We start from the raw sequence: 17,895 nt of genomic DNA on the forward strand, positions 1-17,895 counted from the left end.
TACATTTGCACAAACAAAGCCTGGGCCTGCAGCGCGCGTGCGAGCCAGTAAGAATAATGCAGGAAAAAGGTTCGTAAGAGAATTAAACATAGTGTAGTGAGTGTTTGAAGCACGGTTTCGTAATAATTTAGTGAAAGATTATGAAAGATAATACAGGACAAAAATATGAAGTAATTTTTAGGTAAAAAAAAAAACAATTTAAAAGTCGTACAGAATTTTACTCATATTAAGTCGTCCGAAACAGAAGTATCCTTTGCAGGTTTAATTTAACCTCTTTAAAGCAATAATCTATTGAAACCAGCATAGCAAAACCATTAGAACTAGAGAAACTTGAAAGGTTACTGATCTTCAGATGACTTTTTTTTTGTGCAGTTGGAAAACAAAGTGGAATGAAAACATCTCAGTAAATTCCAGCTAGCGATACAACGATCCAACCAACCAACACTGTCTGAGTTTAGGTCAACCTCAACAACTGATATGTACCACGTTCACGACTATTTTTGCCGGGTACTTTCCCATAAGATAAGCTCTAGACACACATACACGGTAAAAGTGAATGAATAGACCGACAGGAAAATAGGAAAGGAAAAATGAGATTTTTCTTCTTCTGCTACCATAACCCCGGATCGGTATCGTAAATTTCCATATTTTATCATAAAAAAAAAAGTTTGCATCCTCACAATGTTGGTCCGTCAGTGGATGAATTACTCGCATCGTGGCAAATACTCAACAAAGGACACAACGAAGCAGCCAACCTGAGGAAAACCGTACTTTCACAATAATGCAAATGAAATAAAATAAGCGAACGGCTGTACGAAACAACAGGCAAGAGATGTGATGCTCTCGGCGTTGGTAGTGGTCTAGTTTCTAGACATTTATTTCACTGCACAGAATGTAAATGAAGATATGCGTACCAGTGATACGGAAATCCCTAAGCACATGAATGTAGCGTGGGAGAAAGTTTTTACTTTCTCGTTGCGGATCTAGAGCCTAGTACGCGGACAAAGCAACCACTTACAGAGAGTAAAATATATCTCCCGCGAGGCTAATGAATGGGCCGGTAGCTTAAACTTTTGATGGTAAAATGGTTTATAGCGTCATTTTAGCATAAGAATAGTTGAAGTTATATTTGTTGAACATTTAAGATGACTTTCTTAGATTTAAGTTATGCTAAACACACAAGGTTTAGGAAAAACAAAACACTTTGTATTACAACAAACTAATCAAAAGTATGTTTCTTGTTTTATTGTGCACTGTTTAACATGCTTTATTTTCACACAACAGTTCACCTTGTGCAGTGCAATTTTTGTTGCCGATTATCGATCAAACGATTGCGATCGGAAACATTTTCGGGCGGGTTAAAGCAAACACCAAAAAACGCTTGTTGTGAAAATAAAAATGGACAAAAAGCGAAAATTTACTATGCTTTGCCGATGGGTGTACACGCTATCGCTAGGTAAAGTTGTATTTGTTACAGCAAAAAAGAAAGATAACTAAACTAGCAACAACTTCCAACTGGTACACCCGGCATTGGACACATTCAGTGACAAAAGTGGCGAAGAGCAATTAATGTCGCTACTGTCGCAGGAGAGGGAGAAGATTGGGAACCGGATAACAAAACTATGGACTGTGCTCTGGCTGACAAGTAGCCGCGATGGTGCCGTAGCGGACATACAAGCAATTGAAATCAATCGTGTTTTTATTGGAACTAGAAGGGCACAATAGTAACCGCTTTAGGTTACTTCACTGCCGGTTTGCGTGTATGTGCAGAAAGGCAAACATAGCTGCAGCTTCACGACAACATGAATGAGTGATTTTATGTCGTATGTAACGGTATCATTAAGCAAGCAAAGTGCTTGAGTGCTGTTGAAAGAGATGTTTTGCATTCTGAAAAAAAAATATATATTTTAAATAATACCAGGCGTCTCCACCGATTACATGAATGGAAGGATGCGTTTTTATGCTCGAATTATGTAGGCTACCTGCATCGGAATGACATATAAAAGGGTTTTTTTTTGTCGATTTTCTATCGACGGTGTTAAAATTAAACTGATATAAACACAATTTTTAAAGATTGCAGTTCAATTCAACAGCCACTGGGCGCCTCCATTTTTCCTTCTTTCGCCTTCCTTAACAAAATTATAACAAAATAAACTTTAAAATATAGTAATACACTGTAGTGATTTAGTTAAAATCGAAACCTTTTGACTTAATAATGTTTTGCATGTGTGATAAATGATGCAGCAGTTTGTTTTATCAAATTGAATTAGTCAAAAGAGTAAGACATTACGCTTCAAAGATGCCCACACGAACATGGCCGCTATGACATACCAGCCGCCAAGTTACAATCAATCAGCGTTTGTGTGAAACAAGACAAAAAAAAATCCCCCATTCTGCAAACGACACTGTACACACTTCTTGCATTCGAAACCTCGTGTCAAAATCACTCGGCTGATGAATATCATTATCATGATTTTCATAACGAAAAAACCTCTTTCACCAAAAAAAAAAAAAACGAAATCTGTCAACAAAGTCAACAACTGTCCTCATCGGTGTGCTTTGGCTGGTATCCCATTTGACTCATAACGCATAGAGTGGGACAAGCGGTGACATCTTCACCAAGGAAAACAAGCAATCGGACGTGCAGCAGTCGGTAGGAAAGGATAGAGAAAATGAAACAAAAACTAGGCCATCAGGTTCGATTTCTTCAGTCCAACCGATTAAACGATAGACCAACATGTGTGTGTGTGTGTGTGTGGGTTTAGGGATCGCAAAGTCAAAAGCAGTGGGATAGACCAGGAGGACAAGCGCATTACAGACGAACAGAACCGGCCTTGTTCGATGCGTGTGGGAACATTTCTCACTCACTCACCGGACCACACACACACAGGACCGAATGCCGGTGGACGTATTTCTGAACTATAAGCCTCACGTTGACATCCCGCACCGTCACGTTTTTAAAGCGCATGTGCTTTAGCACACTTAGTTCTCGCTAGGTGTTGCAATAGGACAGTGAAGTAGATGAACTTTGTTACATTAATTATTTGTAAAAAAAGAATGATAAGCAGCTGTTATTTAAAGCAAATAATATCGCTTTCATTAGAAGATTTCATAAAAGCATAACAAAATCATTCTTTAAACTGCTTAAATGGTAAGATCAAGCTTTTTTCTTACTGATTGAAACAATCGAAGAATGTGGCAAACTTGGCGCACTATTTACACTTCGCTTCGCTTACATAATGCTACGAACAGAATTATGAAAGTGAAGCACTTCAACATGCACTACCCATTCACGTACACACGTACAAAGAGATGTTCGTTTAATGCGGTCGAGTAGAAATTGTAGTTTAAGAAGCTTGAGATGCCACCAGAAACTGTGCCGTGATCAGAACCGGCCATAGATTTGGAGCAAGTAGAGTTTCTGGGCGATGTAAATGGATTAACGCAAAAGGGTGCACACACACACACACACGTTTGCACTTAGAAGGATGCAACCGAACGAAGCCTGTGTGGAAGCATTTTGCTTAATGAGCAGATCGACTAAGGACCTCCTTAGTGGCAGGCATCGCGTTTAAGAAGTGCATCGAATAGCAGCGCAAAGGGTCATTAATTATGCTGAATGGACCGAAAGATGTTGCAAAGGATAAAAAGGGAAGGAAGAAAACAAAGCAAAGATAGAACACGTTCCTTTAGCAGCCTGAGACAAGAAGCAAACAACAACAACAAAAACGGTAGAAAACGATGAAAAGTCTTTTTGCTAGTGTCCCCACGGCTTGGTCTATCCATCCTATCATAACTATATCATTTTAACAGCAATCTTTTAGTAGTAACAATGAACTAAACGTTTCATCTTTTGATAACAAAACCATCATCATAAGGACTCTTGCACTTTAAAGCGATTACCAACACTGGCAGTACTGGTTGTTAAAATCGAATTAATAGAATAAAGTAATGATGCATGTACGGCACACTTTTGCGTTTACGAGCATATTAAAGCGCATGAAATCTAAATATAATATAGCGACATCCGAAACACCGCAACCCCAAACAAAAACCGCTCAAGAATCTCGCTCTCCATAAATTATTCGTAACACAAAGCAATGCAGTAAATGGAATTCGAATGGCTTTTTAATGGCAGCGTACGCGGCGTGTCGGAAGTACACCAAAAATTGCAGAAAAAAGCATTAACAGATTAAGCAAATGGATGAATTTTTGTTGCAGTTTAATAGCGTTTCTTAAATAATATGTAAAGAATATTCCTTCAAAACATTAAAGTAAAGTAGTAAAGTATGCTTCCTGTGTTCATGTATACAAGTTTGCTCCGCTTTTTCCGGGGTTTTGCACTAGAATATCGTACGATAAAAGCAGAACGGTGAGATCCGATGATATCCTTGCTCCATTAAAGATGCCGTGGGTCTGCAGCAGTGTTAATGTCATTGTTTCGTACTCCACGCAAAGCACATCGAGTGATGTTTAATTTCCGTTCCTGAGGCGCTTTATCGGCGCTATTTTCTGTGAGCGTGATAGCGATGTAGGGGTGTATTGGAGTATGTGGAGGGAAGGAGGTTTCTTGTCTTGTTTCTTTACGGTACAAATCATGATAAAAGTGATGATGAAACCCATAAACATGACCAGCGCCAGTAGCAGAGGTGGTAGAGTATGCGGAAGTAATAGTAATAGTTGCTGTAGTGGTAATTGTAGCGGTTGAAGTAGTGACAGTTCTTCCGTACTGCAGATGACAGCTGTCATCTGGGAAGAGGTAAGTATGCTCCACAGCTTCTTCCTTGTTGATAGTTTCCTCCATGTGCATGTGTTTGTGTAATATGTAGTATGTAGTCCTTTCAGCTTCAGCTCTTTCCAATGATATCGGCGTGGTGGTGAGAAATGGCAATGAAAGTTTTGTAGTGAAACGATGATAACACAGTTTGTCTTTGTTTCGTTATGTTCGATTGGCAGAATATTTGTGAGAGGTTGGTGAGATTCACATGCATGTGCCATGACGTTGAGATGATTGCATTGATTGGCGATTTCACGTTTGAGTAAATGGACAGTATAGAGCGAGAACATGTGAGTTAAAGAAAGAACAGCGCTTTTCTGAATATCTTCTCTGTCTGCCACACTTTTGACGAGCCTCCCCCATATGAGACATTACTATTTGTCTGAATGGTACTGCTATGATTGATTTTGGGCCAAACTAAATATAACAAGTCGCATACGAAAAGAAGAATAGGTAACAAACACATCGCACCGTTCGTTTGGAAGAGTGAAAACTCACCGAAACCTGGCCTCTGCGGTGTGTTCTGGTGAAGATTGTGGTACTGTTGATGTTGGCTCTGATAAAAGGTCACTTTGTGCTGTTGCTGCGGCTGGTGTCCAGCTTGAGCGAAGCTACTGTGGAACTGTGCGCTACCTCCACCGCCATACTGTTGCTGGATGCTGGTGACCACCGGTGTAGCTGAGGCAGTCGTCGGGAACGTTGTGCCATCCGTGGCATCGATCGGCGAGTGTTGCGCAAAGGATGTACCGCCGCTCCCGCCACTGCTCCGTACCAACGCGAGCATTTGCTGCTGGTGCTGTTGTGCAAGGGAGCTCGCCGCACCGCCGGCATTCGTGGGCGAAGTGCGCATGGTGACCACTCCTATTGTGCTACCGTCAATCGTTGCACCATTCGATGGCGATCTGGCACTGCCGGCACTGTACTGCTGCTGTTGCTGATTGAGCTGATTGATTCGTGCCATTAGACTGTCGCCATTGCTGAGCAAACTGTTGGTGCTGCCGGAGTTGTTCGAGCTGGCCGCAGACGGACTGCTTCCGTTTGCCGACGATTGTTGTCGGTGATGATGCTGCTGCTGCTGCTGGAGATGATGATGATGGTTGTTGCCATTGTTTCGCTCATCGTTCAGTGCTGAGCTAAGTTCGTCAAACATGAAGTAGCTGGTGGAGGTATTGCTATGCACGGGAGAGTTTTCCGCCGACGAATGGCTTCCATTCGCACCGGTTTGCGGTTGACCACTGTTCTGCCGCTGTCCCGTTGCATACTGCCGCTGTTGCTGATCGTTGTTCAACATTTGGAACCGTTTTTCGAAGCAATCGAAACTGGCAGGTTGCACGTGTGCAATCACACTTTTCTATACTTCTCACCACCACCAACCTCCGGACCAATGTAGTAAGGCTCAATAATGCGATTGAACAGCCAAGTGAAGGCACACCGTACAGAAAGGGGGCAAGTTAATATCACGGAAGCTTCTGGTTTTTTTTTTCCTTTCTTCCCTGTGTAGCTAGTTTGTGCGGTCAAACTCTAATAACCACCACAACACAACACAGTCCCTCTCTCGGAGGTTAATGATCGGTGCGATTGCGGAACGAGCTTGTTCCGTTCTACGACAGAGTAACTCTGTGGGCAGTGTGTGCATAAGCGGTCGCACAACTCTCTCGACTCCACGGGTAGGCTTTCGTGCTGTGGTTTCACACTCTATCGGAAAGTAATTGCACTTGGTTTGTTTGGGGGTGCGTACGTTGCCCGGGTGCGGAAACTTTGTCACATTTCATTTACTACGGCACACGGCATTCGTTACATCAGCACCGTCTCGCTTCATGTCGTGGAGCAGCGTAGCTAGACGTCCAGCGTTTAGTTGACGGAGATTTTTGTGCCCTAAAAGCCGATTGATTATTTACGAGTGATAAGCAAGCTTCTTGCCAGGCCAATAAACAATAGTAAAGAATGATAGATTATGAATATATGCGCAAGAAACTTAAAACATCCAAACACGCCTATATTATAGCACATTATTATAGCTAAAGGTTCCCTTTTGTTGATACTTCTGCCCGCGATGGAACTCGATTGCTTGTGTCGGTTAATTAATGCACGATGAATAATTTATGTCTCTTAGACGATCTTCCGATACGTTGGGACTAATTTCTCAAGACGTCATAAACAAAGTTTTGGATACAAAGTTCACGTCGTATAAACACCAAGTAAACAATTGGAGTTTTAGCCCACGTTGTGAAATACGATGAAAGAACAGTGACATTGAAAGAAACAAGACGCCAGAAGCATGCGATAACTGCGACAAACACAACATGAAACACAAAATTCGAAATACCGATCGAAAAGGTTTAATAATTTATTTGCCGAGATTTCTTCCTCCTCCACCATTAGCGATTCATTGAGCGTTAGCTTCTTCGACGCATTAAGTGAGATTCTTCAAAACATTATGGGTTAGGCGTGTTTTTTGGTTGTTGGTTTGTGTCGTTCCATCTTGAAAGTCGATTTCGATCGAAATTGTTGACTCTCTCGGGGTCAGCATCTTGCTTACTGTGTCGCTTCATTATCACTTTATGCTTCAGACCCACCATAACCATAACCCGGCGCTTCCCAACCTTACCCCGTGTCAGATGACATACGCGCATCGGAACGAAGCAGAAGAGAGAGAGAGAGAGAAATAATCCACAAGAATCAAATGAAAACGAGAAACAACGAAAGAGCCCCAACAAATGTGACAAATGTGACAGTGAACCCAAGCAGGGACTGTGTTTCCTTTTCTGTCCCACTCTTGGTCCCCTAACGCACAGTTTGAATATTAAAATATTCAAATAAACCGGCCTCTGCAGATTGCGTTTGCATTTTTTCGGTGGCATCAACGGGCCCAACATCTTCCCGCTTGCAGAGCGCGAGAGGGAGAGATTGGTGATCGTTGAAGCAACACACAGCTAGCAAGAGCACATGTGGGAAAATTTGAATGGCTGGATGTGTGTGTGTGTGTGTGTGTGTGTGCTTGTGCCTTATGACGGAACATCATCCTAATGCGTGAGCAGCTCGTTTTTTGGCCTGGGCTACAAATAAAACAGATCGAATTCGAGGTTTTTTGGGTTGTGTATATGGGGCTGCGGGCACGATCATGGCGATAGCGGGATTGTCATGTGTGCGTTAGCAGCTTGATCGCGAGTTTTCAACAGTGCCAGCCAAACCTAGAAGAGCAGGTTGGGTGACCCTGTTTAGTGGACCAAATGTTGTCACGCGCTGACAACATTTGAAACAAAACGCCCAAAAAAAAAAAAAAAAACCACGAATGTTGAAAGAAGATAGAGTTTGGAACACAAAATGAAGCATTTTTTTTTTTGGTTGTTGTACATTTACATACAAATAGTTATTTTAGTTTTTGAAGCAACTTTTGGTACGCGAAACTTCATGATCATCACCACAAATGCGATAAGCGTTGATTATTTAGAATCCCCAAAAGCTCATTTCTTCCATCAACTGGCCGGAACTATGGCTCAAAACGATATGTAATTGCGCTGTACAGTACTGGGCGGAAATGCAATATTAGTTCCAGTAGCAGGCGTCAAAAAGGCGTAACTATTGAGTACGTTCCGATAGAGCACAAACTACACCGAAAAGGGTAGTCCGCTTTGTGGCGTAGGAAAATGGGGATCGGAGGTGGCAAAACTGTATCGTCATTATTTGTAGCTCTAATTGAGGTTGTTTTGAACGTAGAAAGTCATACTGCGTCTAGGAAAAACGATACTATTTATTGCTCTTGACAGGGTAGATTTCTGTGTGCGAGGGCCTACGCGCGCAGAGCACATGTGAACAAACATAAAACAGTGTAGGGACGCCTGCCTGCCTAACAGAAACAAGACCATTCAAATGCGACAATGTTGTGTGTGTGTGTGAATGGAGCAAAGAAGAAGAATAGGGGAAAAAACAACCACCCCACATTACAGTTAGTACATATAACGAGAACTGTATCAACGAAGAACTGTGAAGCTGTTTTTCTTATCATCGCGCAATACGACCACCAAACCGTACAACCGCAAAAGGGCACATTACAACGCACACATTATTAGAGGCACTGCCTGCGTATGTGTGTATGTTTTTTTTTTGCCATTTCCATCCAGTCACGACAATTAGGATGAGGACCTGAGGAGTCCTGGAGAATTGCGTGACAAAAACATAATGTTTGGTAAAATAATACGAGACCTCCAGCACTTTGATTTCAAAAGCGTTCGAAAACGAGGGAACACAATTGTTGTTTCGCGTTTCAAAAACCGAGAAGTAATACATCGAACTCACGTTGCAGGAACATTGCCAGCAGGTGCGATTCCATTGCTTTGCTGCCTTCGTTGTGATCCGTTGCGTACCCCAAGCGCCACATCGCAAGCAGCGGTGCTGGCAGCACCAGGCACGTTGGTGTGGTGAGGATATAAGCGAACACCGAACCCACCCAAAAAGGAATGAGGATTTTGGACACTTTTGAAATTATGTTACTACAAGGAAATCACTCTGTTTGCGGACAATTGAGCGTAAAGTGTTCACCATGTAGGAAGGAATGATTCTAGGCAAAGAAAAGCGAACACGCAAGCACTATTTTGTATTAGATTGAGAAGCATATTCGGAACCTAGCACACGCAAGCACACACACACATACAAGCACACAAACACGAATTCGTTACTGGTTCTGGCTCAAGCCAATATCACACATCACACGCTTGGAGCCCGCTTTTCTGGCGTTTGGCGATAGAACTAATTCCGCGTACGTGTCACCAGCTGCACGATCGTCGACTGAGTTTTGGGGAGGAAAAAGTTCATCCAGACACACACACACACTCGCACATATGTGCACGCTCGCGCCAAGAACGATCGCGTAACTCAGTTGTAACGCTTTGCTAGATAAACAAACAATCGTGCTGGGCGCGATAGACTGCCGTAGTACACGATCGTGTAAGGCTTTTCGCGCGCATCAACACAAAACCATCGTACGCATACTACAATCACCGTGTCACCGTGGGTTGGAACGCTCAAACGCATACGGCACCGGTGCCGTCCGTCTACATCCCCCCCCCCCCCCCCTGGACAATCAGCAACCCTCCGGCCTCAGAGCAAGTGGATGGTTGACACTTGTTGACGTTGACGGTTCTGCCGTTCGGAGGTTGTTTCGTAGCGAAATATACGCTCTCTCTCTCTCCCTCCCTCTCTCGCGCGCGCGCTTTTTCTTGCGTGTTTAGTGGCCAAATGCGAACCGAAATGGGTGACTGTGTGTGAGGAGTGATGTTAATTTTTTTTCTCCCCAAAAAGATTATTCTACCAACCCAAATAGTGTCACTTGACAGTTCTAATAATGTGACGACAGCCCTGACGTGGACCTGAAACTGTCTGGCACGGCACGTCGAAACCGAATATCAATAGAAACTTTATCAACCCTTTTAAAGACACACACGCACACTCGCACACATTCACGCATTCGCGAGTTTGGCAAGGGTTGTTCTGAGGCTGTGGCTCTCTGTCACCGTCACACGAAAAAGGAAGGAATATTATGGAGAGAGCATGTTTTGAACATACACCCAACGTCACAGTTTAGCAACACAACACGCTAAACCCCCCCCCCCCCCCTCCCCCGGCCCTCTACACACACACACACGCATACTCTCTAGTAAGCAACACTGGTGGCGAGCCGCAACAGCACCGTCAACCGTTTTTGTCTATTTCTATTCACGACCGATATTGGACTGAAACTGACACGCGCTTGGTGGTGGCGGACGCCCTCATCGTCGTCGTTGTCAGCGTGGTCCAGCTGGGTCCGGGGATCTCTCGCTCACTCGTGTGTTCGATTTCGATCGCTACAACCCCCGCTCTCTGTCTCTCTGTCTCTCTCTCTCTCTCTGGCTTATGCTCTTGTTTCCTCCTACCACAGTTGTTCCTCTTTCCAATAGCGTGGCGCAATCATAGAACGACGGCCACACAGAGCCACCACTGGAAAGTTTGCTGAGTGAAAAGTGCTACTACGGGGGAACGAAGGTAGAGCGGTACGGGGAGGGTTTGGTGATCGTGAGGCGCCACGCGCTAAAACTCACTCCCAGCCGCACACAGACACACACACACACGCGAGTTTTGTCTCTTGTGCATCGGATCGTTATCGGATCATGTTAGGAATCGAATCGGTTTACGATTCTGGAGCAGTGAACAGATCCACACGAGCAAGCTGGAACGATCGGTGTGCCTTTTAACACTTCTCTTGCAAACACAGCCACGATCGAATCATGATCATGGCGACATTAGCTTCTCACGCGCTTGTTAATCTGTGCAGCGACACAAGTGCAAATGAGACCCCGATAAGGGCAAAAGGAGAAATATAAAGTCGCACGAGAGAGAGATAGAGAGTGAGAGAGCGGGAGAATGCGTTCGCCAAATCGAATGAGACAGATCAATATGGAGTCTGTACCTGTATGTGTGTGTGTGTGTGTGTTTGGGGGGGTTAGTTAGGGGTTGTAAATAAAGGGTGCTTTTTGACTTGAGCTCATTCCATTTCCTGTCATCGGTGACATACGGTCCATACGAAAAAGTGATAAGGCAAGTTGTGTTTGACTCAGAATGTATCATCGTTCAGCTGTACAAAATATAAAGGATATTGTTTTACTCTAAAGAATGAGAAATTCATCAAACAAAAATTTTACTAAACAAAATAACACTCAAACGTTTCTCTTCATGCTGAAGGCAGACAATCCCTTACCAAACGAGGGTGTGAAATTGTAGTGAAGCTCCAAAATTAAAGTTCCAAACCAACGTTTGAACCTCGACCAAGGGTGTACACACACACACACACACACACTTTGGAAGGTGCGAAAATTTGTTTGGAACAGATAATTAGCGACTAATTTGCACGATATAATAGAAGGGTTTGACGGACGCGTGCGTGGTTGATTAGAAACGCTCGTTTGACCACCGTTTGCGTGAGCTTTGTTTTTGGGCATGCTGTTGCAAGCGAAAAACTCTATTTCCTTTTCTGCGATTACTATTGTTTTGGCGGCATTTAAACGATCGTTTATTCTTCTGCTTATTTTAGAGTTGGAGAGCGCTTTCCTACACTGACTGGCTTGCTAATTGATGGTCAGTTGTAGCAATGGCGGTCACGAGATCCAACAAGCGAAGGATATAAGAAAATGGTTCAAGATATATCGAACTGGGGAGGTATAGGCGCCGGTCTTCACACGGTAGGACCGCAGTTCAAATTCTATCTGGATCGTTTCTTCGTAGTGTGGACTGACTATCCAACTACGTGATATCAACAAGTTTAGTAAGCAATTCGATAGCCAGCTTGACCTTAGTAGGTCGTTAAGCTTAGAAGAAGAAGATGTGTCGAACAGAGCGCAAAATTCATTTTACACACAGCTACTAACAGTGCATCTTAAACAAATTTTTACGACAGTAGATGACCCACAAACTACAATCGTTTAACAATCCGTTTGAATCGATGTCGTTGAAATCGTTGTCGTCGAAGGCTGACGAGTCGACTTCCATCACTGCCACCACCAACGCCACCATCAGCAGTTGAGGCTTGAGGGTAAGATATTCTATTGAGCAATTCTTCACTGTTGGACGAACGGTTTGCACAACTGCAGCTTCGCGTTCAGCTGCACTGCTGAAGGTAAGCGTGATTGTTCTGCTGAAACGACGCGCTGTAGCGCGCTCAATAGCTTATGGCTTTTCATCAGCTAATACAGCATGAAAGAGGAAGCTTGAAGTAAAATAGGACCACCAAGTATAATGCATGTCTTAAAGATTCAATATCCGATAGGAAGGCGTGGCAAAGACATTAGTAGAACATAAGCCTACATAAGCCACCAAAAACCGGCAGGCCGCAGATGCAATCAGTTATTGCCGACCAATTGATAGTCAAACCATTTGAAATAGGCGGAAAATCGCTGGACAAAACAACATTCCTTTCTTGGGGCCGGTTCAATGCATTGCATGACTTCCCCTCTACGTTCCCAATATCAAATCGCGCGATTACCGATCAAGGTTCATCAATGACCGTATAGAGGATTGATTTATCGAAGGAACACAACCGAAAATTCAACCCCAGATAAGCCGTATGGCTGTTTCGGGTCCAAAGCGCTTGGGTTCCGCATTCTGGCGTGTAAGAACCACCTCAAAAAAAGGCTACCAGAGGGCAAAAAAGCGACCGAAATAGACCGAAACTGTTTAACTGTGCAATGCGATTGATAAGCGCGTTATCGCAAACACACTAGAGGAAGCATACGAAAAATCGCTTCAAAAACAACCATTTACAAACCGTTCACCGAGTGTACATTTGCTTCTTATCATGTACGGTGTGGATGGAACTTACGAGCTGTGCGAACAAAAAATTTGAGCTATGGTTTTCGAAAAGTAAACTTATATGCTGTGGCAGTGTATGAGCTGATACGATTACGTTAACATGGGCAGTAAAAAAGATAGTTTAATTCTCGAAATACAAAAAGACGATCTTTTATGGGGAAAAAAGGAAATTTTGGTGTCTAGAAAACGGTCTCACGAGTTGGAAGCCTTGCTTATCTTTGAAGTCGAATCATAACAATTGTTTTTGTGTCGTTGGGAATGCAATAAATTTAAAAACAGATATCTTTTTAGCTAGATAAGATCCCACCATTATGTCACATCCGGTAAATAGCCGATCAAAAGCATCCCACATGTTGCCTAAGTGTATTGAACCATGCCAGATAACAAATCCAAATCTGATGATCGTCGTACCTCACCATCACCAGGACGCGACGCGATCGTTCGGTTCGGGAAAATGCTAGTCAGCTTTGCTCCAAATATTCCCCATCCTGACATTTGACATATGGAAGCGAAATGTAGGACAGCGGCAAAGTTAAGTGACATGGCGCATGGATTTTTGGGCGGGGAAAAGGTGTCATCGCAGGTTTGGGGTTGCCATCGCAATGCAGCACGTTAGGCGAAACCCGACACGAACGCGCCGTTTACGTAGTTTGTAGCGTAGCAAGTGGAGGGAGGGGAACTAGCCAAACCGATAAAGGTTAAGGTATGTGTCAGATTAAACAATTCCTACGTGTGTTGTGAAAAAGGATCAATATCAAGCTGTTGGGATGGTATGTTGTACGTAAGGCTGGTAGCTATGGAAAGACAAGAGAGAGTCAGCAAGAGTATAAACGTTGCGGGAGGAAAACAGCTGATAAATGATGTCCCCGTGACAGGAGCTCGTTAGGCGTGATACACGTGTGCCGAGCATTGTCGACTATTTGCTCTATTTTCGTTAAAGAATATTATCCATCCATTCCAATATTTTTGTTTTCTTCTTCAATAAAAGTAGTTTTGTTGGAAAGATATAAAGTAACCAAAAGAAATTGATGACCAGCAAAGCAAAAAGGGATCAATTTTGAATTTGAAGAACCCACGAGAGACTCATAATGAGTTACCTGGTTCTGAGGAAAACATCAGCAGCTCCGTGCTCTGAACATGTACGCCACATTGAGAGCGACGAAGCAATATGTTGAAGCTATTCGGAGTACCAATAAAGAAGGACACTCTGTTGACCAATACATGCGCCACCAAGGATCTATCAGGAGGACTTAATGTAGTTGGAGAGAAGATGTTTTTTTTTGTAGTTGTTTTCGGAGAAAACACGTGCGTTGTCCATTTTGCTCGATTTGGTAGCAAACGAAGAGAACGAATCTGAGAGAGAGAGAAGCCTCAATTTTTCAATACGCTACGACGAACGATTTTAAATTTAACACTACTAAATCAAGACCACTTTATCCGTAAAACTGAGAGAGAAATGGATGGTGAAAGACATTCTCACGATTGAAGTTTTGCATGCCCTAGCGCTCGGCAAGGACATGCTGGCCTTTTCGAGCCTCTCACATCCGTTTTAATGCTATTTTCCAGCTATTTTACCGATGTGAGAAAAGTTGTTTTCCACACGAGAGCGCGTGTTTTTCTCACGATTTTCCCCATTTATGTTTCCTCTTTTCTGTTAGTTTATTGACAGCTGTGCGAAAAGCTTCAAACTGGACCCCCCCCCCCCCCCCCCCTTAACCCCTCTCCATTGAGCTCCAGCTGGAATGTAATCGTCCTAGTTTGGTTTCGGATTCGTTTCCGAAATCCATTCGGGTCTCGCTACACGAGCGGTGAAAAATGTCTTGTTGGGGGCCAAAAATATTTGCCGCAATGAATGAATGATTACAACACATACAGCACATACACACACACCGAAAGGGACCGTTGTACTCATACCAATCTCTGCATCACCTTCAAACGTCAATGCTGTGTGCAGTGTGTGTACACACTACATTCGATTCGAGGAGCAACAAAACAGTGTTATTCTAACGGCGATCCCTTTGGCCTTTGTATAATTAACTACCGAAAACCCTTCACCGCAGAAGGTACGTCCACGCAACAATTCTGGTCCATAGTTTCACTTAAAGCCAGTTGCATAAATAACGAAACAAGTGTGAGGAAAAAAAAACGACAACCAAACGGTAGTGAAATGAAAACAACAATGAAGAAAGCAAAGAAAAGAACAATAAAATGCTGCTTACGTTGGTGGCTACCACCGTTGACGATGAAGGAATCCAGGGTGAGGCTGCTACCGTACTATACGGACCGTTTTGTGTTCTTAAGCTCCCACCGCGCCTCGCGAGAACCGAAGGAACCTGCAGCCTTAGAAGCGCCCGCAGTACTGCTGGCTGGCAAATGCTTCCGGTCACTGGCGGTGCGCGCACGTGTATCGGTATCAGGGTGCCCCCACACTCACACGCGGTGACTGCTTTGCGGTGGAATCGATTTTCCCGGCAGGGAAATGAAGCAGCACACCTCGCTTGCTGTTTGCTGATAGATTTCGGACGGAAATGTGGCACCCGATGACGTACCCGACCGTAGAGAACGGCTTAGATCGTCACACCGTGGACGAGGACTTGAAGCAAGTGCACTGATGAGATGAGTGACGAGCCAACCCGCATGCACATGTTCTTCGATCGAATACCGGAAGTACAGGTAAAGCACACCAACTATTCACTTCAACAACATCACTCACGGACACTGTGTGATCCTTTCTTTTCCCCCTTTGGAAGCTTACACGAGGATGATCCTTTTTTCCGTTGGAGGTTCGGTAATCTGCAGTGGCAAATGGAGCGATTGAATATGAAATCGGTAATGAAATCACGTAAAAGTTACACTGAAGGATGAAAGGGCACTGGCAACGGTGCAGTGACGCCAGGTTCGCGAGACAAGTTGAAATCCCCGGGCAACTAGGCCCGCCGTTATCCTTCGTGATGATACCACACGCACGTACACACGCAAACTACCGTCGGTCGGCGTATACGCAGCAGTAATGACGTACGCTTCTTATGCGTGTGTACGTGCGTGCTGTCTGGTCCAGTAGAATGGAGGGCATTTTTCTTAAAGCAACTATTTTGATTTTGCAGTCAAAATGGTAATTGCAACGCGAAGGGTGGCCACTGTTATGACACAGATAGGTACCTCGTACCGCTCCCCTCAAGGAACTCTCCTAGTAGGTATCTGTCACTCGTTCACGATGCTCCAATCGTTGCATCTCTCTTGTACACTCCCACCGTTTCGGCACACTTTCGGGTTTGTTACAGGACAACCGAGCTATTTTGGCACAGGACACAGCCTGGATTACCGATGTTTGCTTCACAGCGACACCACCACTGCGTCTCCACCGGAGATGAAACACCAACGACGAGAACTGCGGCACAACACTGCGCCACTGGGCAACGTGTCTTGTGCGATCTTTAGAGCTCCGGCTCAGCTCTCGCACACTCTCCCTGAAGGATATTGTTATTGTACTGTATAACACCATACACCCACATCGAGGTAGTTTTTAGCCTTTACCGAGAACACACACACACACAATCCAGGAATCAAGGTGCAAGAATACTAATGACTGACTTTCGTTAAAAATTGTCACCCTTTGAAGGTGAATGGGACGTGCCTAAAGGAAATGGGAACAGGATGGGATGTCTCTCTGGTTACAACTCCCGAATGTGTGCCAAGTCGTTGGGACACTGGACACTGTCTAGTGGGAACAACACTGAAGTTATGCGCCAGAACTCGGCTCGGCAAACAATAAAGAGACACTAACAAAATAATGCAAGTCACACACACACACACACGTAAACTTCGATCGAGAGAGAGAGATGGAGAGTTTAGAGAAGCATTCAGCAAGCAGGGAAGAGCCGTTTTTGTTTTTCGTACAAAAACACAACTAGAGTTTTAATGTCACAACCTTCGTAACTGATAGCACACACTGCTGTTTAGTACAGGGGCACGAAACTGAACTGGGAAGAACCGAGACATGAAAGACCAGCACCAAAACAGCACTGACGTTAAGCTGTCAACCACTGGAACGGAATGTTCTTGACGTGCCAGGTTACTGCGATTGGGAGGATGTTGTCTGAAGCATACTACACGTTACGCGCTGCGAAAGAAAACCCACGGCGTATTCCAACGTCCTACTGGGGCAGGGTAGAAAAATAAAACACCTGCACACACACACGCACGCACGCAAACGCGCACCCACATTCACGAAGGATGAAATGACAGCTATACCACCGCGGTAACACACAACCGAACGGCATGTGCGAACGTCGTGCGATCGAGAGAATGACCGGCTGAGTGCGGAAGGCTCGGTCGATTTTGAGGAAAGCACAATATCGCAAAACCCTGGGCATCCGAGTTCTGAGCCGAGCCATCGGGAGTGTCAGATCTCGCGACTCCTTCCTACCCTTCATTTCAATTCAAACGTTCGCCATCAATCGGGGAGCAACCATATTGCTGCACTCACCCATTAGCAGCACTCAAAAGCAGCACTCGCACGGAGCAGGTTTTGCTGCAGTATGGAAGGAAACAACAGCACTAAAAAAAAAGGAAAGAAAAGCAAAATCGGCGCGCTGTCAAACCAGCAGTCGTTTGAGCTGGGGGTTGAAATGGAAAAGACACCCCATTTTGGGGGTTGCGCAACCGTCAGTGTTGGTGCAGTGCTTCGAAAACGAGAGCCAGAGAGAGAGAGAAAGCGAGAGCGAGATCGAGTGGAGAAGAGAAATTGTTTACTCTCGCCTCCTTGGATTCGCAACAGCTGG

The 17,895-nt window shown here is 44.3% G+C and overlaps 1 protein-coding gene across 10 annotated transcripts in view; it reads right to left on the reverse strand.

Annotated features, from left to right (window-relative positions):
• LOC126557389 (RNA-binding protein Pasilla) overlaps positions 1-17,895 on the reverse strand; it is a 66,074-nt gene that overhangs the window by 26,215 nt on the left and 21,964 nt on the right. For 2 of the 10 annotated variants that reach the window (XM_050213148.1, XM_050213146.1), the window contains exon 1: positions 9,074-9,171. The exons of 5 other annotated variants lie outside the window; for them this stretch is intronic. In XM_050213148.1, the coding sequence (XP_050069105.1) occupies positions 9,074-9,155 (82 nt within the window). In that variant the 5' untranslated portion in view covers positions 9,156-9,171. Of the gene's footprint in view, positions 1-5,275; positions 6,069-9,073; positions 9,172-15,333; positions 15,374-17,895 lie in introns of those variants that run through there. 3 more of the 10 variants (XM_050213149.1, XM_050213142.1, XM_050213150.1) reach the window with 3 other exon arrangements.

Source organism: Anopheles maculipalpis, chromosome 2RL (assembly GCF_943734695.1).
Source record: "Anopheles maculipalpis chromosome 2RL, idAnoMacuDA_375_x, whole genome shotgun sequence".
Lineage (NCBI taxonomy): Eukaryota > Metazoa > Arthropoda > Insecta > Diptera > Culicidae > Anopheles > Anopheles maculipalpis.